Source organism: Hippopotamus amphibius, chromosome 6, assembly GCF_030028045.1.
Source record: "Hippopotamus amphibius kiboko isolate mHipAmp2 chromosome 6, mHipAmp2.hap2, whole genome shotgun sequence".
Lineage (NCBI taxonomy): Eukaryota > Metazoa > Chordata > Mammalia > Artiodactyla > Hippopotamidae > Hippopotamus > Hippopotamus amphibius.
This window is the reverse complement of record NC_080191.1, coordinates 144,643,274-144,666,862: the sequence shown is the minus strand read 5'-3', so window position 1 is coordinate 144,666,862 and position 23,589 is coordinate 144,643,274. Positions and strand designations below refer to the sequence as shown.

At 36.8% G+C, this 23,589-nt stretch overlaps 1 protein-coding gene across 1 annotated transcript in view; it reads left to right on the top strand.

Moving 5' to 3' along the window:
* WDR49 (WD repeat domain 49) overlaps positions 1-23,589 on the top strand; it is a 141,779-nt gene that overhangs the window by 13,426 nt on the left and 104,764 nt on the right. Inside the window, exons 2-4 of the mRNA XM_057737806.1 lie at positions 13,328-13,768; positions 18,268-18,444; positions 19,280-19,454. Of these exons, the coding sequence (XP_057593789.1) occupies positions 13,328-13,768; positions 18,268-18,444; positions 19,280-19,454 (793 nt within the window). The remainder of the gene's footprint in view (positions 1-13,327; positions 13,769-18,267; positions 18,445-19,279; positions 19,455-23,589) is intronic.

The window sequence follows — 23,589 nt, the reverse complement described above, 5'->3', positions numbered from 1 at the left end:
AAAGTGGGAAGATAAATACAGTGAACGTATACCCTCCATCCAGATTCAGCAATTGTTAATATTTTGCTACATTTATTCTCCCTCTCTCTCTCTCTCTACACACACACACACACACACACACACACACACACAGAGTGTCTTAATCCTGAAAGGACTTATAAACAACAGAAATTTATTTCTCACAGTTCTGGAGGCTGGGAGTCTGAGATCAGGGTACCAGCATGGGTGGGTGAGGGCCCTCTCCTAGGCTGCAGACTTCTTGTTGTGTCTTCACGTGGTGGAAGGGGCTAGAGAGTTCTCTGAGGTCTCTTTTATAAGAACACTAATCCCATCCATAAGGACTCCATCTTCATAAGCTATCACTTCCCAAAGGCCCCACCTCCTAATATCATTACATTGGGCATTAAGATTTCAACTTGTGAATTTGGAGGGGACAAGAATATTCAGACCATAGCATGTGGTTTTAGCGCAATCATTTAAAAGTAATTTCAGGCATGATGATAGTTTGCCCCAGTTAGCTCAAAATATATCTCCTAGGAACAGGGGTCTTCTAAGTAACAATAATGAAATTATCTTACCCAGGAAATTTAACTTCATGTATTACCTAATAAAAATCTGTATATTAGAATATCCCCATTTGTCCTAGTAATGTCTTTCATGTCTTGTTTTTAAAATTACAGATCCTTTCCAGGATCACACATTTCCTTTAGTTTCCTCTAATCTAGAAGCATTCTCCTACCTTTTCTCATCTATCACGACAGACATTTTTGAAGAGTCATGTCAGATGTCTAGAACATCTATCTCACGATTTGGATTTTCTTATTGATTCTTCACTGTTAGATTCGGTTCACCACTTTTGGCAAGGATACTACTTAAGAAATGTTATGTCCACCTCTTGAGTGACATCAGAGGCAGAACATGTCAATTTCCAAGTTGGATCCCTTGATTAAAGTGGGTCTGCTAGAGTTCTACCTTGTAAAGGTAACTGTGGTGTGATCCTTTGATATTGTGTTACAGTATTCCTCAATAACTTTCACCCATTAGTTTGAGCATTAATTGATGATCTCTGCTTGAAACAATGACTACATTGGTGCTTGCAAAATGGTGACTTTTAAATGCTATTGATTCTTATTTATTCTCAATGTAGCATTTCTCTGTAAGAAAGAGGCTTCTTCTTTCTCACTCCCTTTTCTCTCTTCCTCCCATTGTCTCTCTCTTTCTCTGTATCTTGGGTCTTACTACAGACTTATGTATTCATTTATTCTATTCAATGCATTATTTTTTAATTTATTCATTTATTTATTGGCTGTGTTGGGTCTTCATTACTGCACACGGACTTTTCTCTAGTTGTGACTAGCAGGGGCTACTCTTCGTTGTGGTGCACGGGCTTCTCATTGCAGTGGCTTCTCTTATTGAGGAGCACGGGTTCTAGGTGCACGGGCTTCAGTAGTTGCGGCACGTGGGCTCAGTAGCTGTGGTGCACGGGCTCAGTTTCTCTGTGGCATGTGGGATCTTCCCGGGCCAGGGATCAAACCCATGTCTCCTGCATTGGCAGGTCGATTCTTAACCACTGCACCACCAGGGAAGTCCCCTTAGTGCATTATTATCTATTACCATCATTGTTCTTTCTGATACTGAAATTTGGCCAGTGTGAGCCCCTTCAAGCCAGTTCCTGCATCCTTTTTACACGTTTCCATCTATCTTTTATCACTTTCTTGCTTTCTGGCAGAGTTTCTGCATAACTGTCAACCTTGATCAACTGTGGACTTTGGTCAGTGAACAAACACTGGTAAATGCTGCCAGAAATGAGACTGGAGCTTCTCCCATCACTGATGCGATATGATCAGACTACCATAAAGTCCTGGGGAAGGAAAAACTCCCAAAGCAGCCTGTCATAAAGGCCAGATTCTTCAGCAGAAGAGCTGAGGAGGAGATTAGGGTGTATGTATATGTGGGAGCAGAGGCTGTATTCTAGTGGCTTGAAGCCACTCCCCACATGGGGGGAGGTTGAACCTTTTTTTTCTTGATTGATGTCTTTCATATGCCTCAGGTTTCACTTTCCAACTAAATAGGAGTCTCAAGAAATTTTCTCAAACAAAGATATTTTGGCATCAAATATTAACTTGATACAATTTTCACCTTATAGGAACTGGAAAGAATCCACAGAAAGATTTACCTACAGGTTTTTAATCTTCTTGGTAAGAACAGCTTCAGTGGAGGGGAAGGGAAAGAAGCTGGATTGCAAGGGTTGAGTAAGTTGGAGGAGAGAGAATCGAGAGTGTGTGAAGGTGATTCCTTCGAGATGGCTGTTTGAAAGAAGGGTGGGGCAGTAGCTAAAAACAGATGGGAATTTCAGGCAAGATTTTTAATAGTTCAAGTAATTTGATTGTTTAAATGCTGATGAAAAGGAGTCAATAGAGAGCAAGAGAAGATATTCACTGAGGTGGCAGGGGAAGGACGTATCTAGGAAACAGGAGAATTTCTGTTGCCACAGGAAGGAAGGAAGGAAGGAAGGAAATGGCTGCAGGTGCAGGTCAGTCTCTATGTGTGTGCAGAAAACTGAGGAAGTTCCCATCTGATCGATGCCCCCTGCCCCTCCTCCTCCCCACCCCCCTTGCCCTCCTTCTCCTCGTCCTCCTCTCTATTCTTCTTCTTCTTCATTTATGTGAATTAGTAGTCAGACTTCTCTGTTAGGAATGGACAGGGTAATGATGAAGTAGATGTTTGAAGAAAGTGAAAATAACAGTAAGAGTTCAGCCAGGAAGCATGGAAGGGTTCCAAAAGCATAGAAGGGGCCTTTTGAGGTTGGACATGATGTATTTTATTATAGTGGCACCATTCTGCCCATTTCTGTGATGTCTGTCCATCAGCAGCCTGGATGTAGGCATGGAGAAGATGCTTTTCCAAAGTTAGTGTTTTGCTAGACACCTAGGACGAAAGGGTGACAGATGGCCAGAGATTGGTTGAAGTGTCAGATTTCTGGTTTGAGAAGGGCACAAGAGCAGGAAGGAGCTGATAATTTGGTCAAAAAAATTTTCCTCTAGAACCTGGGTTGGAAAGTTTCTGACAGTTTAGTCATTTCCTGCTTGCTTTACTGACTCAGAGTTCATATGTCAATTTTAAGTGCATCATCAAAAAGCTTTAGGGTTGTAAGTAAATAGCTTTTATCAAAATTGCATGAAACCATTTAGGTACACACATTCCGACCTCATATTTGTCTGTTTTTTTTTTTTTTTTTTTTTTTTTTAATGAATTCTCTCCTAGAGAGAATCAGATTTTGTTGAAGTCAATGTATTTGTAGTTAGGAATTGGAAATCCTAGGTGCTAAGCCTATGTCTGCCAACAATGAGATATGTGCCCTCAGGGAAGTCTTTTTGATTCTCTGGGCCTCAGTTTCTTCCTTTTACATGAAGGGTTTGGTGTAGATCCTCAAAACGTCCTTGCAGCTCTAATGTGCCTGAAATTCATGGATGCATGCCATTCTTTGACTCCATCTATGGTTTCTAATGAAGAGATAGCAATTGTTTTAAAAACAGTATACGTTTATCCTACTGTAAGGATATTTCCAAATGAAGATCAGTGATGCTCAAATGTCTATTGGATACACCGTTCCACTGGTCAGGCTCATTCCTCCAAGTTTTTAAGCTTAGGCAAAAGAGATGATAGTGATAAACATCCTTTAGGTCCACAGCAGAAAATTAAAGGCTTCCGTAGACTTAGAGAAAAATGATACGGACAGTTACACTTCTCAGGGAATATGATCGTTATTTAAAAGAGAAAGATAGATTTATTGACTTTTTATCCTGCAGTTGCAATTCACTTCTAATTCATCAGTTGGATAGGCAATCTAACTGTTGAATTTTTGGTTCAGGAGAGTTTAGTTCTAAACCTTAAATTCAGTACAGGGGTTTCCAGGCCTGTGTCTTTGTTAGTCACAAAAATTTAATTCCATTCAGCTTGGTGAGCTTTTGAATCATTGATATCATAATGTAAATGAAAATTAAAACCAACTAAAATCCATTGAAGCAAGAAAGAACAGCAGTATGAACCTTGGCTGGCAGACTAGTCTCTTCTGTTGTTCAGTCTCTCATAAATGTTCATTGGTAGATGAAAATTGCAAGAGATGATATACACTGATGCATCTGCTTTGAAATAACATATCTACTCTTTTGCTCCAGAAGATGTTCACAGGGTTTGGCAGCAAACTCTAATCCATATTCATAGCCAATGCACTTTGTAACCAAGGGAAATTGAGGCAAGTGCAATGGAATGAAGCGTGAGGAAGCGGCATGCTAATTTTAAATTTAATTATAGAGATGGGGGAAGGATGCACTGGGATAGTGTATCTTCATTCAGCTGTCATGGAACATTACTCAAAAAGTCATGCCACATATTTGACAGTAGAAATATTATTTTTGGTGAAGCACTTGATAAAACAAGGAGATTCTGGGAAAAACAAGATTCTGAGATCCTGTTAGAAACTATTTTTTTTATGTAGAGAAAAAGCAGCACTGCAGAATTCTAATCATCCGAAGAAAAACAGTTTTTTTCAGACTTAAGGAAAATTTCTGGTCCGTGCAAGATTTCAGTTCATGGAATGTTTCTGACATGTTTAAACCCTAAATTCAGTTAGAAATTAGGAAAAACAATACTCAGTGTGATTCTTGTGATGTTTTTATTTTTGGTAACCTAGAACCATGTGTCATTCAATGTGATCAGCATCGCTGGGCTCCCCATTGCAGTATAAGGATGTGAAGAGCACAGACCTCCGCTAGTTATTCAGAGCTGGTGCTGAGGGCTTAGAATAGTGTTTGGCATGGAGCAGGCACTTTGTAAGTGCTGTTGAATGAATGAATAAGTGAATCCACCTCATGATACCTTGTATGATATACATGTTCAATATATATTTATTAATAAATAGATCAGTGGGTGGATGGATGGAAATATTTCTCGAAGTGGCTTACAACTCACTGTTCGACGTTAATTTTCAGAATCTGAAAGTTAATACTCAGCAAGGGATAAAGGCAGTGAAATTTGGGTCAGTGACATGTTAACCCACTATCAGCATTGGCAAAGAAGAAAATACCCAGATTTCTGACCAAACTGGATCGTGCTCTCTCCATGATTTTCAAGTAGGGCTTGTGTTCTTGTCTTGGGCAAGTCCCTGTTTACAGAGTAGGAGAAAAATTTTCTTTCCTCATTTCATTATAAAATATTGCTATAGGAAAAAGTTAAGGAAAAAACAAACATAAACATAAAAAACAAACAAAACAACATTTCTAAGCATTGGCAGATTTTGAAAGAATTAAGTGTCTACTTTGGGAATGTTTGCTCTGTTTTGCCAGCAAGTATGTAAATGTTCAGGCTTACTAGAACTATTTTTGAGAAACCAGTTTGTGAGTCTTAAGAAAAATGAGAGTACCCCAGCTTGGTGAGGGTCTTGGGTATAGGCAGTCTCTTACTTTGTTAATGGAAATGTAAATTTGTTCAGTCTTTTGGAGAAAGATTTGGCAAAATATATCAAAAACTTTAAGAATGTGCAAATTCTTTGACTCAGCAGTTCTGCTTCTAGGGAATTTCCCTCAGGAAATAGTTGGACAACTATGCAAAGAAGTATGTGCAAGAATGTTTGTTGCAGGGTTGTTTATGTGAAACGGGAAAGCAGTGGGAACAACTGAAGTTTTTAATAATGGGGATTATAAATTGTATGTCTTCTCCATAGAATCTTGTGTGGCCATTAAAATGACGTTAAAGACCAATACGTATTATACAAGGCTCAGCTTCATGGTGCGATGTAAAATGGAAAAAGCAGCACACACACATATATGAATCATGACACCATGTGGTAAATAATGCACAGGTATTTCTATTTCTGCCTAAGAAAAAAATCTGATAGGCTGATGGCATTACAGACGATTTAAATTTTTGGCTTATCTATATTTTGCCTTTTCTGTAGTAAACAAGGATTATTTTATGCAAACAAATACATAATTTTTACGTATGTTGGCATATTGATATGGTGCTAATTGAAAGTATGTGATCTTCTCTTGACAAAAAAAAGGGCTGTCAAGTTTCTTAAAAAGCGTAGATTTTCGGAAGTTTGCACTTAGGTTTAGTGCTCAGTTTTGATATGTTACAGTGAAATCCAAATCTTAACAAAGCTGAAAAGCTGAAGAGACTTTTACAGAGTTCATGCTTTTTTTTTTTTTTTTTTTAGGACAGCTCACAAGAACTGACTGTAGCTGCAGAAAATGCTTTCTAGGCAAAAGGAAATGATTTTTAGAATATTCTTTGAAAGGGATTTAGGAAGACAGGAAGATGTTCTAAAGGTCTAAAGTTGTGCTTGCTGAGATAATCAACCAGACATTGTGAGTATATTAGCTTCCTTGCAAGAATCATTGGCGGCCATAGCTGGTTATTTTCTTCCTCACAGTTACACAGAAATAGCCCTTCCTAACATTATCTCAGGAAGGGCTGAATGAGAATTTGTTTCCTGATGGATCATTCACTCTTCACTTTTATTAGAAAAGGAGTTCTAATAGATGCAGGAGTACTAATTATTACCCAAAAATACCAGACAGAGAATCGTGACTAATAGGAGTGAAAGGGTGTACTTTAAAACACTATGAGGTAGTTTTTATTAGGAAGGCCTACATTCAAATTAGAACAAATTGTCTGTGGGAAGAAGGTTTTATTAAAGGCATACTAATTAAATTTTCAATTGAGGGACTGAGAATTAATTTATGCTGTATGTCTTATAATGAAATCCAGTTTCCTAAATTCTTAATATTTCCCTAGCTATGCTAAACATATGCTTGTGAATATAACTTGATGTGGATGTGTCTTCAACAATAATAAATATTGTTTGAATAAAATTTTTTCATGTAAAGATGGCCTTATATACAGATTATCTTACTGAATCCTCATACAAACCCTGGGAAGGTTATGACTAGCCTATGGTCACACAAATATTATGTAGCAAATTCAGGCATAAAACTCAGATGCTAACAAAATTAGGACTAATTTAAACATATATCTGTATGCATATATACATACATAAATATAAATGTATATGAAAATATAAATATCCAAAGATAGCTCAAAGATACATTATCTTGCCACATAGCACTGAACCTAATATAGATTGAGAGATTGTAACAACTAAATCATGGTATATGCAAACTCATATTTAGAATGAAGGATTTTCTTCTTTCTTTCTGTGAAGTTATCTTTCGCCAAGAAGTCCAGGATAGGAAGTTCTGGCTCACATGAAATTCATAGAGTGGCTGTACAAATGGCTCAAGACAAGATGGAATCTGCAGTTATTCACGATGATGAAATGTCAGTCTTATACGTGTGATATAGTCTAGGTTGCTGGAAGCAGGTAAACTTTACTTTCACTGGGCTGACCTAAGACGGTTTTGTATGTGTGCCTTTGAGGAAGAGCAGCTGAAACAGTGTGCACCGTTGCTGTTTCATATTAAGGCAAAAACTAGCATCTGCTCCTATGACAGCAATGGTCGTAGAAACGGAGAGCTTCCGATAACCCTGCTAGTGGACATATTCTTCTGACCAGCTAAGATCACTTTTAGGACCATCTAGTTAGCAACTAGCCACCCCTGACAGATAGGATCAATTTACTGAAATCAGTAACTGTGTACACCTCCAAAGTCTTACACACGTATATCAACAAATAAATTTAGTTAAATCCTCAGAGAAGAGTGATTGTTGGCATGATGACTCAGTTTTTAGTTCTTTTATTCTTTAAACCCTTTAATGTTTATTGAGCATAAATGAGCTATACTCACATTAAAATGACCCCATGTGGTATACATACATTATCAACTAATCTTGCTAACAGGCCTTAGAGTTAGCTGCTGTTCTCTCATTTAAAGGTACAATAACTGAGCTGAAGCTTCAAGCTCCAACAATGCAACCACACAATCTCCCTACCACAGCCTGTGATATGGTTACTATAATAGCATGAATGAATTCTAGTGCTAGGCTGTAAGTAGGAGTCACTGATAAAATGAGAATTAATTGTGTGGTAGAAGTTAATACATTTATGATTTTAAGCTTGAATTAAAATTCACATACTTTAATTGCACATCTAACTAATTTATTAAGGCTGGCATAAAATAGAATGAATAGACATAAACCACATATTGATCAAGGCATAATGCTTCTTGAACAAGTTAGGATTTTTTAGCAAAGGCAAATTCCTAAATTATAACCAAAGGTATGGTAAAACCATGGCTTTATTTTCAAACTGAAAGCAAAAAAAGCTAGTGAGTGAACAATCAGTAATAGAATTGTCAAGTATATCATACAGTTCCACTTCTCTGTCACATTTTATAAATTGGAAGTATTTCTCAAATCTCCCCCCAGTGCATATTAGCATTATCAATGTGCAGAAAATTATGAAGTTAATTGTGTGTGTTACTTTGGGGAAGAAAATTTATTTTCTTCTTTGTTTATGGCCTATTTGCAATTCCTGATTCTAGAATGTAAAAAAGAAATTGTCTCGGTATTTGTCAGTCAGAACAGTTTCTTGTTCGTAGACATAAAAATAAATTACAAACTTATAGGAAGAAAATACTTTAAGATTTGGCTTTACAGTGCTTTTTGTTAAAGGGATTATGATATTGATTTGAGAGGCTGATTGATGTCATTCTGTAATAGTTTAAAATACAACATCAACATTGACTTAGCTTTCGGAGACAGTTTGCAGTTTTGGCTCAGATGGAATGTTTAGGGTCGAATTTCTTTCCATACTCTTAAAATCTGGGTCACTGAAAAATTTCCATCATCTAAACCTTTTAAACTGAAAATAATTTGACAAAGCTAAGAATGATGGCCTTTTGAGTAGCTCAAAGGGCTAGATGTCAATTATTTCTCAGAAAGTTAATTTTAATTAAAAGCCTAGACTAACTTCTATTAAACACTTGATTACTTAGTTTTTGCACACGTGATATCTCAGTTAACCTTTTTTATTAAGACTTTATATTTTTAGAGCAGTTTTAGGTTCATCACAAAATTAAGGGAAAGATACAGAGATTACTCATATACACTTAACCCTGAAACATGCATGCCCTCCCCCATTATCTGCAGCCCCCACCAGAGCGGTACCCTTGTTACAATTCATACATCTACTTTGACACATCATCCTCACCCGAAGCCCACAGCTCGCATTAAGGTTCACTCTTGGTGGTGTATGTCCTATGGGTCTGCACAAATATATAATGGCACGTGTGCATCATTACGGCAGCAACCAGAGTAGTTTCAGTGCCTTAAATATCCTCTGTGCTCTGCCTATTCATCGTCCCCTCATTCCTCTAATCCCTTGCAACCACTGATCTTTTTACTGTCTCTATAATTTTGCCTTTTCCAGAATGTCATGTAGTTGGAATCACGTAGCATGTAACCTTTTTCAGATTGGCTTCTTTCAGTTAGTAATGTGCATTTAAGGTTCCGCCGTGTCTTTTCATGGCTTGATAGCTCATTTCTTTTTAGCACTGAATACTGTTCTATTCTGTGGATGTACTATGGTTTATTTATCCATTCACCTATGAAGGACATCTTGGTTGCTTCCAAGTATTGGCAATTATGAGTAAAGCTGCTGTAAAGATCAGTGTGCAGGCTTTCGTGTGGATTTAAGTTTTCAAATCCTCTGGGTTAATGCTAAGGAGTGTGAGTGCTGGATCTACGTATAGTAAGAGTGTGTTTAATTTTGCAAGAAACTGCTAAACTGTCTTCTAAAGTGGCTCTCTGATTTTACACTGTCACCAGCAATATATGAGAGTTCCTGTTACTCTACATCTTTGTCAGCGTTCACTGTTAGTGTTCCAGATTTTGGCCGTTCTAATAGGTGTGTTATGTAGTGATATCTCACTGTCTTTTTAATTTGCTTTTCCCTGATGACATATGACATGGGACATCTTTTCATATGCTTATTTGCCATCTGTATATGTTCTTTGGTGAGGTATCTGTTAAGGTCCTTGGCCCATTTTTAATTGGGTTATTTGTTTTCTTATTGTTGAACTTTAAGAATTCTTTGTGTATGTTGGATGAATTATTTATCAGATGTATCTTTTGAAAATATATCCCCCCTGTCTGTGGCTTGTCTTCTAATTCTCTTGAAATTGTTTTCCATGAGAGGGTTTTAAATTTTAATGAAATTCAGATTATGAATTCTTTCTTTCATGGATTGTGCCTTTGGTGTTGCATCTAAAAACAAACCTAAATGATCAAACTCAAGGTCATTTAGGTTTATTTCTATGTTACCTTCTAGGAGTTTTATAGTTTTGTGTTTTACATTTAGGTCTGTGATCCATTTTGAGTTAATCTTTGTGACAGGTATAAGGTCTGTGTCTAGATTCATTTTTTGCTATGTTGCCCAGTTATTCCAGCACAATTTGTTGAAAATGTTAGTTTTTCTCCATTGTATTGCTTTTGGGCTTTTGTCAAAGATCTGTTGACTATGTTTATATGGGTCTATTTCTGGGCTCTCTATTCTGTTTCATTGATCTAGTTCTATATTCTTACACCACACTGCCTGGGTTACTGTTGTTTTGTAATAAGTCTTAAAGTTGGGTAGAGTCGGTCTTCCAACTTTACTCTTGTCCTTCAATATTGTGTTAGCTCATCTCAGTCTTTGGCCTCTCCATATAAATTTGGAAGCAGTTTGTCAATATCCACAAAATAACTTGCTGAGATTTTTTTGGAATTGCATGGAAAATATATATGATCTTGGGAAGAACTGAGATCTTGACAATACTGTGTCTTCCTCTCTAAGAACATAGAATATTTCTTCAGTTATTTAGTCCTTGACTTTGCTGATAAGAGTTTTGTGGTTTTCCTCATGTAGATCTTATACACATTTTGTTATGTTTATGTGTATTTCATTTTTGAGGATGCTAATGTAAAATGGTATTGTGGTTTAATACCAGATTCTTCTTGTTCATTGCTGGTGTATAAGAAAGCAATTGATTTTTGTATAATAATCTTGTATCCTGCAACCTTACTAACGTCGCTTGTTAGTTCCAGGAGCTCTTTTGTTGATTGTTTCAGATTTTCTACATAGATGATCATATCATCTGTGAACAAAGACAGTTTTATTTTTCTTCCCAATCTTTATAATTTTACTCCCTTTTCTTATCTTATTGCATTAAGTAGAACTTCCAACATGATGTTAAAAAGTGATGGTGAGATGGGACTTCCTAGGTGGTGCAGTGGTTAAGAATCCACCTGCCAATGCAGGGGACACGGGTTTCATCCCTGCCCCAGGAAGATATCATGTGCTGTGGAGCAATGAAGCCCGTGCGCCACAATTATTGAGGCTATGTGCTGCAACTACTGAAGCCCACGCGCCTAGAGCCCATGCTCTGCAACTAAAGAAGCCACCACAATGAGGAGCTCGCGCACCACAATGAAGAGTAGCCCCCACTTGCTGCAACTAGAGAAAGCCCGTGTGCAGCAACAAAGACCCAACACAGCCAATAAATAAATAAATAAATAAATAAATAAATAAATAAATAAAATTTTTTAAAAAGTGATGGTGAGAGGAAGACATGCTTGCCTTGTATCTGATCTTAGTAGGAATGCTGCAGTTTCCTCACCATTACATATGATGTTAGCTGTATGTTTTTGGCAGATATTCTTTATCAAATTGAGGAAGTTTCCTTCTATTATTAGTTTACTGAGAACTTTTATCATGAGTGGGTATTGAATTTTGTCAAGTGTTTTTCTGCATCTACTAATGTATCATTTAACCTTCATAATAATTTTCTTGAGACTGATATTTTGCTATATCCACTTTATAGATGGGAAAACTAAGCCTCAACAGTGAAGTAACTTGCCAGTAGTTTCCACAGTTTCTGGTGGAACCAGGATTAAACCTACAAATGTTTGACCTGCTCTACAATATGCTGCCTCCCTGTGCTTACTGTCAATTCTGACTCTTTGGCTCTGAGGTTGTAGGCAAATAGATTCTCTCATCATGAAGCTTACCAAATAAACAGCTTACCACTATCAAGCTATATACTTATTTGAAATATGGATGATTCTCATTATTCATGGATTCTGTATTTGTGAATTTGCCTAATTGCTAAAATTTATTTGTAACCCCAAAATCAATACCCAAAGTACCTTCATGGTCATTCACAGACATGTACAGAGTGGCAAAAAGTTGTAGTCTTCCAATGCCTGTTCCAATGCTGAGGTCAGACTGAGTGACACCCTGCCTTCTTATTCCAGCTCTTATACCATAAACAAGTGTCCTATTTGTGCTCTACTTAGTGCCAAGTTTTTACACTTTGTGGTTTTTTTTTTTGATGATTTCACTATCTAAAATGGCTCCCAAGGTGTAGTGTTAAGTTCTATCTAAGTGCAACAAGGCTGTGCTGTGCCTTATGGAGAAAATACATGTGTTCGATAAGCTTTATTCAGTCATGAGTTATAGTGCTGTTGGCCATGAATTCAGTGTTAGTGAGTAAACAATATATATATTAAAATGTCTTTCAATGGAAACAGGCATAAAACAAAATTATAAATTGAACAGTTGATGAAAATATTGTGACCAGAGGCTCACAGAAACTTAACTTTGTATTTCCCACAGAGCCATGGTTCAGTATCTGCCAATTTAGTGTTTGCAGAACATAACTGTTATAGAGCATAACTGCCACAAATAACAAAGATCAACTTATAAGGTTTCACTGTCTTTGTAATGGTGTGTTCATAGAGGCCACTTCTTGCCCTTGGATTAAAGTGTCACTGTGATATCATTTTACTTGCTATGCTAAACTCTTTTCAGGGATTCACTCATTTTCTCTAAACCACTGTATTCATCTCCTATTGATCTATAGGAGATCAATAACAAATTACCACAAACAGTAGCATAAAACTCACAAATGTATTATTGTACAGTTCTACAGCTCAGAATTCCAAAACGAGTTTTACAGGGCTAAAATCAAGGTGTTAAGATTGTCTTCCTTCTGAAGAACCTAGGGGATAATCTGTTTCCTTGCCTTGTCTGGCTTCTAGAGATCACCTTCATTTCTTGGTTTATAACCCTGCATCATTCTGACCTCTGCATCCATCATCATATGAAATCTCTGACTCTCCTACCTCCCTCTGCCAGTTATAAGGACATCTGTCAGTTATGGGCTCCACAGTCCCAATTCATTTAAGTATAGCACCATTATAAAGTAGAGGGTATTTTTCTTTGCATCTTGGGAAAATCACTGATCAGATCCACCTTTGGGAGTAACATAATGCTCTGGTACATAGGATGCTTTCACTGATGTCTTGTTTTTGTTCCTATTTCTAGCCCTTAGAGCCAAGTCAAACCATTTGTATGTCCAGAGAAGAGTTTGTGCAGAGGATGACAGAGATTGTTGGTTGGGGCACAAAGGAAGAATATGGAGAGCTCTTTGATAAAGTGGATGCGGTCCAAGATGGCTTTATTAATTGGGACAAGCTGACTTCCTTTATGCTCTTAACACTTTATGAGAAAGATGAACAAGCAAAGGCAACAGTGGTTCCCCAGTGGAAAGACCTTGAATTTCTCCCAGTGAAACACAAGGACACCATTCAAAAAGTAATTTTCTTAAAAAGTTCAAGTCGTTATCTGACCATCAGCAAGGAAGGTTTAGTAGGCATCTGGGGAGAGAATTTGAAGCTGCAAGAAACGCTTCCCATCACTTCAGATGCCAGCAAGCTTAATCACCTGTGGGTGACAAGTATGGTTTCTCTGGAAAATGTAAACAAGGTACAGAGTCTTTATAAATAAATGTATTGCTTGTAAAAGGGGAGAAATGATGGGACAGGGCTCCTGATCAATAGCAAATATAACGCTAGCAGTAACAGAGAGCTGCATTACTCTTTGGTACCTCTCATTTCACCTGGAGGGAAAGCAACTAAAGTCAAGTGAGTTACTCCAGTTCCCAGACTGTTCTGTTGTGTGCCTTTAAACAACAAGACTGGCAGTGACTCATATTCTTGGCTCTGTCCCAGATGAGGCCATGCTGCATTACTAGCTGATAAACCCTTTAGGACGCTGTAGTTTTTAGCAGAGTCATGGATCTGTATGCAGAGCTGAGAGGCTGTATCAGTGCATGGCAGAGCTCAGTGCAATTTCAGGAAACTGCTTGTCTGATTTTGATCACTGTCTAGTCAGTTTCTTAATTTTGATGGGTAGGGCCCATTCAGTCCACATATTCACATATAACTATACCTATAAACAAGATAATATACTGAAAGGAAAATCAATTTGTGAGGGAAGAATACAGCTTAGAGAATCCATATTCTTAGTATTTTATATTAAGCAGATGGTAAATTTCACTATGAAAAAATTTAAGTGCATACACAAGCAGAGACAATCCCATTAAGAACCAATATCCACCCTTAGCCATTTCCAAGTCACAGCCAGTCTTATTTCGTCTACATCTCCCCTCTATTGAAATCCAAAACATCCAATCTTCTAATCTGTAACTATTTAAATACTTCTAAAAAGGTCTCTCTTTTTAGCATAACCGTAATACCATATCACTTTTAATATCAATAGCAATAATTCCTTAATATCATCAAATATCCAGTCACGTACATATTTCCTTGTCTTATGCTTTTTTTGATAGTTTGTTAATTGCTTGTTTGATAGTTTGAATCTAGATCTGAATAAGGTCTAAGCATTATGAATGGTTGATATGTCTTTTTGACCCACATGTTTTCCTCTTTAGTTTTGATTTTGTTGTTGTTGCTGTTGATGTTTTTGTTAAAGAAGCTAGGTGTTTGTCCCTTAGAGTTTCTCACAGTCTAGATCTCGCAGATTGCATTTACCGGGGGTTGTTTAACACAGCCACTTGCTCCCTGTATTTCCAGTAAATTGATAGTCAAGTCTAAAGCTTTGATGGATTGTTTGTTTCGGAATAGGTGTTCCTCAATCAGGGGGCACAAAATACCTGGTCTTTTCTCTTCTTGGGATGTTAACAGACATTGCTGACTATTCCTAGATCCATCAATTTATTAGGAGTTGCAAGAGGATGCTATTCTAATTTCATCATTTCCTCTTTATAAGTTGAAATACCTCTATAAAAAGAAATTCCCCTGTCAATTATTTAGCTATCAGGTAACACACATTGTATAACAAAGGCAGAATAAATGCCCAAGTCTTTACTTTTATATACCAGTATTCAAAATAATTAGCTAGTTTTCTAATATCCTCTAAAGATGAAAAATGAGTGCTACATCATTACTGTTATCAATATCAATAAATGCATGGGCTTAAACAAATTTGATGTGCTTCAATTCACTGAGTTATTATCCCATCCCCAAACTGTACCATCTTTGGACAGTGGAACTAATACAAGTCAGCTTCCGAGTCTTTTCCGATATACCCCAGCAGTCTTTCAAAGCTTCTTTTTCTGGTGTGACAAGATGTTCCAGGATCATCTTGTATATTTATTATGCCAGACCTAGAATCAGCCATTTCTCCAAAGAGCCAGCTTCTTTCAAGTGGGGAGCAGTATGTTCTGCTGCCTAGGACCATAGAGAATGATCCTTTCTATGTGACATGCGTTGCTCTGTTAATCCTCTCAAGATCACCGGGAAGGGGATATTATCCCCACTTTAAGAAGGAGAGACTGGGCAAGGAGAGGTTGTGAAATTTGACCCAGGTCACACAGGAGGTAACCAACGTTGCAAGATCTGTAAGCCAAGGCAGCCTGGTTTCAGAGCCTGTGCTTCAGCCTTGGCTGCCTCCACAGTGGCAGCTGACATCATATCCAGTTCTTTCTTGCTAAGAATCTGGTGTTAATGTTTAGCCGGTATGGATTAAAAGACGGTTCAAGTCCAGACATTTTTGGTATATGTGTGTAGTATTCTGTTATTATCATGTAATGTTTGTGTCGTTGTATTATGTTGTATTACTGAATGAGTATGTTGCACTGCTTCTGCTTTCTAGGACTGATAACGAAATCTGAGCCTATCCTTTGTATTTACTCAACATAAAAGCTTAAAGAGTATTGCTTTTTTTCTTCTTTTTTTAAACAGCTTTATTGAGGTATAATTATATAAAATACACTGCACGTATTAAAAATATCCAAGTTGACAGATTTTAGTATATGGATATACCTGTGAAAAATCAACAGTACAGTGAAGATAATGAATGCATTTGCCACCTTCAAAAGTTTCCTTGTGTCCTTTTGTAATCCCCCCTCCAGCCCCGCCCCCACCCCTCCTTGTCAGGTAACCACTGACATGCTGTCACTATAGATTAGTTTGCATGTCCTCATCTTTTATGTAATTGGCATCATACAGAATGTACTCCTTTTTTGTCTGACTTCTTTAACTTAGCATAATTATTTTAAGATTCATCTATGTTGTTGGATATATAGGAGTTTATCTTTTTATTGTTGTGTAATTGTCCACTGTGTAATATACCACACACTCACCAATACTTGGAACGATCAAGGTTTTTCTCTTAATTTTAGCCTTTTTAATAGGTTTGTATTTTATAGTATTGAGGTTTGTATTCACATATCCCTAATGACTAATAATGTTGAGCATGTTTTCATGTGCTGATTTGCTGCCTATATGTCATCTTCGGTGAAGTGTCTGTTCAAATCCTTTGCCCATTTTTTATTGAGTTTATTTTGTTACTATTGAGTTTTGAGAGTCCTTTTATATTCTGGCTATATGCAATTATATGATGGATAATTTACAAATATTGTATCCCAGTTTGTGCTTTGTCTTGTCGTTCTCTTAACACTGCCTTTGATATTTCATTTTCAGATTGTTCATTGCTAGTGAATAGAAATAGGTTTTTAAAAGTAATCATATCCTGCAACATTGCTGAACTCATTTATTAGTTCTAATTGGTTTTGTTGTGGTTGATGATGTTGTTGATTCCACAGGATTTTCTGTATATAAGATCATGTCCTCTATGAAGAGACAGTTTAACTTCTTCCTTTCCAATCTGGATGCCTTTTATTTATTTTTCTTGCCTAATTTCCGTGGCTAGAAACTCCAGCACAATGTTGAATAGAAGTGGTGAGAGTGAACAGCCTCTTCTTATTTCCCATCTTAGGGAGAATACATTCAATTTTTCATCATTAAGTATGATGTCAGCTGTAGGTTGTGGGTTTTTGTTTTTTTTGTACATGCTCTTTATCAAGTTTCTTTCTATTCCTAGTTTGTTGAATATTTTTATCATGAAAATGCATTGGGTTTTGTTAAATGCTTTTTTGTATCTATTGAGATGATCATACAACCTTTGTCCTTTATTCTATTGATATGGTGTATTCACAGTTTTCTTTTCTTGTGATGTCTTTGTGTCGTTTTGGTATTAGGAAATACTGGCCTCAGAAAATGATTTGGGAAGTGTTTCCTCCACTTCTAGTTTTTGGAAGAGCGTGAAAAACACAGGCGTTAATTCTTTAAATGTTTGCTAGAACTTATTAATGAAAAGCCATTGGGACCTGGGATTAAAGAAAATTAATGGGACTTGTGGGAATTTTTTTTTGATTATGAATTCAATCTTTTTACTTGTTATATGTGTGCTGAGATTTTCTATTTCTTCTTCTGTTAGTTTAGGTAATTTTGTGTTTCTAGGCGTTTGTGTATTTGATTTCACTTTTCTAATTTGTTGGCTTATGGTTGTTCATGCTATTCTCTTATAATCCTTTTTTAAAATTTCAGTAAGGTTGATGGTGATGTCCACCCTCTTATTTCTGAATTTAGTAATGTATATCTTTTCTCTTTTTTTTTCTTGAGTTAGTCTAGCTAAAGTTTTGTCAATTTTATTGACAAATTTATTTACCCCTTCTTAAATAGTTTTTAGGGTTTTATCTGTCTTAGGAAGGCTACTTACAGAGTTTTTATCAATTTCTTTCTGTGAAAGTCTCTGCTTACCTCATAAAACATGGTTTGTAAAGTTTCTATATGATTGTGTGATACTGTAGCCCTCACTGTCTTTGTCTTTTCTATGTGATTACTTGTCTTAGTCTCCCATTGATAGAAGACGTTGGTGGGTCTGTGAAGTGTGGATTGGGAAGAAAGTACGTTCAAATGGGAAAAGTTGTTTTTTTGGCTAGAGTCCAAAGTTAGAATAAAGCACATTTATGCCACCATGCTATATGTACTTCTGTAATCCCTTAAGGACCCTCAGGTGCAAATGTCTGATTTGGTGCTAAGATTTGCATGTCTGCTTTTCATATTGATTTCACTAAATCCATCAGAAATATTTTCTGATTTCCTACTTTGCTACTTTAGATAGCGGTGGCTTTTACAAGTAAAGAGATTTGTTTCTATGATCTGTTGTCCAAAGAAGAATTTCCTTGTCAATATAAACTCCAAGGCTTGAAAGGAACACCAATTTGCATGGATTATTGGTACGACCCTCTTGATGCCAATGAGGCAATTCTTTCTTTTGGGGACATAACCGGAAAGGTAAGTGAGGGAAGGATAAAGTTGAGCACTATGGATTTAATCATCAAACTGTAGCTCAAAATAGAAATAGAGTACAATGAATGCGAGCTCCTAACTGAACTGCTTTATAGATTACAAGACCACACACCTTGGACATGAAAAAGATGGATTAGGTCACAATTCCTTTCCCTGCATATGAAAACCAATCTTCCCTGTGGTTTTCTTGCCTGTGTATAGTCTGTTTCCTTATTTAGGAAAAAAATATTTGCTAATCTTTTCACCATGGGATACTTAATCTTTTAGACCCCAATATTAAAGAATATTTAGTATTAAATGTCTAAATTTATCTCTCATAACCTTTTCAAATTGATTATTCAGATTTCCATTTATAAGGTTTCAGGCTTCTCAGTAGCAGGCTCCTGAGAAATGCTTATTTCCTGCCTTATGTGACAAAGGAATAGATGCATTAGAGAGAGTATACAATGATTTCTGTCTTCCCATCAAATTCCACCGACCTCTGAAAAATGACTTCTTACTGAATGACAGTAGAATATGCCTGTGAATGCTGAAATAGTCTAATTTGAACAATTTCTGTTCATAATTATGTAAGCCTTTCAACCTCACTGTTTTTAATGACAAATATATCATAAAAGAAAACAAATAAAATGCCCTTGGTAATTGCCTTAGCAACCGTGTAGTGTCATGTTGTTCAATCTAACTGCCTGCAACCTTTAAATAATATTAAAGAAATTCCTGTTAATTCAATATCGATTCCTTATTAATTTTAAAGTGCATAGAGTCTTCTTGCAACAGTTACCCTACCCATGTTTGTTTTTCTTGCAATGTCTCTCTCAAGGTTCAAATAATTGCTTTCACAACGGCCTTGATTTCCCTTTTTGAGCGTCCTGCTGGTGCACGTGAAGATGAAGAAGCAACCTTGACTATGAACTGGGCAGAGCTGCTCTCTGGACACCACAAATGTTGCTATACATTAGAGCACAAACTTCATCACGGAGATTGGGTCAGGCAAGGTATTGAATTTAAACAGCAATGAAAGAAATAATCACCTTAGCCTTCCACATTTACGTTATTTAATGAAAATGTTTCACACACAGTGTTCAAGTTTAGAAACTAATAATTGATTCCCTGGAGGTTTTGGCCTGGACTCTGCTATCCCCTGCACACTAGCAGGAATTACTTCTTTCTTTTCTTTCCTTCTAAAATTTATGCCTCATACAATTAATTCAGGTGAACTTGGCAGTCAAAAAATCTCAAGAGAAGGGAGAAAATTGTCACAGAATCCATTTAACTTCACCCCAACTCTGATCCTAACTAATTTCATTTAGTCACATTTGGGTCTACTTAATAAAAGAATTTAACAAGTGCCCTCAAAACACTCCCTCGCTCTTTTTCTATTCTCATGGGAAGTGTATTAGTTTGACTACCTTCAAAATGGAATCTTCTTAGCTTTATTTTTTGCCTTTTTTGATATAAAGACTGAGTTGCTCTGATCTAGAGTACTCGAGTGGCAGTTCTTTATGTGGTAGGATTATGTTATATTGATAAAACAGCATCTATGGAAGGACAGAACTTTCTTAAAACCTAGTCAACAATGAATTTGTTAGTTTCACAGTATGCCTAATTTTTACAATATTTGCATCTGATTGTTCAAGATCCAAATGTGCAATATCTGCTCTGATAGCTCCTTTAGTCCAGACACTGAGGACTGTGGTATTTTTCTCACTTCTAAACTGCTATGTTACATAATGCCCGCTGATTGGAATGGAAACTGCCAATCTCTTTGTTATGTTGTAGGTATATTTCTAATGTGCTTGAAGAAGAGATAGTTAGAATGGACCCCAGAGTTGGCTTTTATGATAGTTTTACCCTCTTTCAGTTTTAGAAGTTTGGAACTAATTCTTTAATGTATGACCCACTATGATAATGTTCCATACAATGAACTATAGGTTTTGCACTTTTCTCTTCAATATAAATCATACCATGTCTTTGGTACTTTCTACCTATCCTTTAATTCTGGCATGATGTTAACTGTGGGAAAACCAAAAGATAAAATTTTTTGGTCATCCGCTATGTGTGACAGGCACAAAATTATGTGTTATGTTTTCATAATATGGAAACAAGAAAGTACTAGAAAGTGAAGAGAATACTTGAAAGTGAAGGGAGGTATTACAGCTGCTTCCAAACAAGCATGATATTTTAATACATAAACTAAAGACTAAGTAGACTATAGTAATAAAGTTATGGTTCTTGAAATCTACTTGTGGTAAGTTCCCTGAAGTTCAGTTTGAGTTCCATGACCTTAAATTAATATGAATAAATACAGAGAAAAAGCTAATAGAACTCTGTTTTTGAAAATGTTGGGGATGCAACAAGGTTTTAAAACTGAGATCATTTTTCTGAATATGAGTGGTGTCTAAATACTCTCTTCACACTCAGGGAGAGAATGAAAAGCTCTCACTATACACTGTCACAATTTCACTTAAACCTCTCAAAAACCAACCCTACTAGTGAAGTAATCTGCTGATGAGTGCTTGCTTGTCTGTGAAGTTGCAGGACAAGAATTTTTCTCTAGGTCAATGGCAATTCATTGCTCATCATATTTTGAACATATTCTGATTTGTGGTTCTGTCATCTACTGACCAAAGAATATTCAAACTTACTTTAGTATTAGCAGTAGATATTCATGTTTATGACCTAAGGAATCCACCTTTGGAGTTTAGCCTCTAAACAACTGCAATTAGGAATTGGCTACAGAAAAGTTTTATATATATTAAAAAATTAGTGATCTTTGCTATCTAATTTGGATTATACATGTCTTAGCTCTTTGAATTAAAACTCATAATCAGGTGGATGGTGTTTGGAAGAATAGCTGAAAAAAATATATTTATATTAGCCTGCTTATGTAAATCAATCAACAATTATTTATTTATATTTTATGTGCTTTAAAACTGTCTTAGGCATTGGAGGCAGTAGAAGAAAGACAAATTATAGGTTAACTCATAAAACTTAATATGTAAATAAGAATGAAAGACTAATATAAAAGAATTTATTCGAACATTGTACAATGGTACTGAAAATTAACTACTAAATCACATAAACAAGATTTTGACTCCTATTGTAATTCTTAAGCAGGAAAAGACATGAGGAAAAGCTTCAAGGGTGGGTGGTGGTATTTGAAGGATGAATGGGTGGAGGGAAAAAAACAGCATGGTGAACACGAGTAAAGGTAGGAAGTAGGCATCGTAATGGAGGGAGAGATGTCATGAATAGATCAGAGATGGAGCGTTACAGAAATAATGGTGCCTAGGTCTAATAAAGGATGTCTTTTGGAAGATCTTGGCAACAAGTCCAAGTTCACATTTAACAGAAAAAATGAAACAGTGAAGCATTGAAAGTTTTTGAGGAATTTGGGTGACCTGATGCAGACAGTGTTTAGGAAAAATTCATTTAGTTGTTCTGTCCATCATAGACTGGAGGACAAAGAGAGAAACTGGAATCAGATTGGCTAGGTGGGATCATGAGAAAATGGAAATGATAAAGTAAGGAGAGAAACAAGCAACCTTTTGAAACAGGAATCTTCAGGACTTGAGGTCTGGAGTGTGGGATGATGAGCCATTTTAGTTATCTTGCAAAGACTTCTGTTCCCAGGTAGAGAGGGTTCTATTTGCAGATGACACATGCCCTCCTGGGCCCAGTGCTCAGACTCTCCCCCACTCACTTTCTCAGTGTTGACTACTTCTGAAGCATTCTTTTCTCTGAGATACTCTAGATCTGCCACCAAAGAAGAATCTTTCTGGCCAGTATTGTTCTGAAACATCCCTTCCCTTTGCCAAGCTTCATATATGTCTCTTCAACTATCTAATTCAGATGGACTCTTACTTGTGTAATTTGTGAACTTCTCAATTTTGGCTTTGCTCCTGGGTTCCTACAGATTTCTGTACCCACATCAGAATCTTGGTTCTGTCTGTCATAACGCTAGTAATTCCAGAAGGAAATTTGGATGTCTCATGTTCAAATCACATTTATACATCAACTGAAAATGAAAACAATCTACTTAGGGCAGAAAATATGTCCTTTATTCTCCTTAGTGTCCACTATAACACATGGTACAATGTTTCATACGATTTTTCCTTTCTCACAGATTTTAAGCAATTTAATTGTGATGTGCCTTAATTTTCTTGTGTGTGTGTGTGTGTGTGTGTGTGTGTGTTTATGCTGATTGGAATTCATTGAGATTCTTGGATATGTGGATTTATAGTTTTCATTAAATTTGAAAATTTTTCTACTGTTATTTTTTCTGAAGTTTTCTATTTCCTCCTCTTTTTTTTTTCTGGGACTCCCATTATTTATATATAAGATGCTTGATATTGTCCTACAAGTTATGGAGGTTTCACTTTTATTCAGCTGGTTCTTTTTTTAAATAACCATGCTTTAGTTTAGATTCTATTTCTACATCTTCATGCTCCTGGATCTTTTCTTCTGAGATATTACAGAGTGGTCTCAAAGGGTGAGTGAGGCTGCCTCCGTGGTTCAGGTGGGCCAGCATGCCCCAGCCTAGTGCCTTGCTTGGGGGGAGCCCTGCAGAGACCTGTGATGTGTGCTGCACCTCGTGGAGCCCTGACATGAGTGGGGCCAATTCAGAGAGCTGCGGCATGGGTGGGGCCATTGCCACAGCATGGACAGTACCTCTGGGGGGGACACTGCTATCCCAGTGGGTCTGGGAGGCAGATTATCAGACCAATAGGCTATTCTTGAGCCATACAGTTTAATGGAGTTTCCCCTGCTGGGTTTTGTATTTACTTGACACTTATAACCTCTTTTTTCTTTCTTCTTTCTCTCTTTTGGAATGGGAACGCCTGTTACATGCCTGTTTTACTATTTTATTCTGGAAGCATATAACTTGTTTGGTTTCACGAGTTCGCAGCTTGGAGAGGAATTTGCCTCAGGATGGATTGTATCCTGAGTCTTACCCAGGTCTGATTTAGATATTTGGATGAGATTGGAACTTAGACTTTAGAGTTGTTGTTGGAATGAATTGAGACTTTTAGGACTGTTGAGACGTATTTTACATGTGATAGGACATGAATTTGGGGAGAGGGAGGAGGCGGAATGTATGGACTGGATTTTTGTGTCCCCCATTCCGAT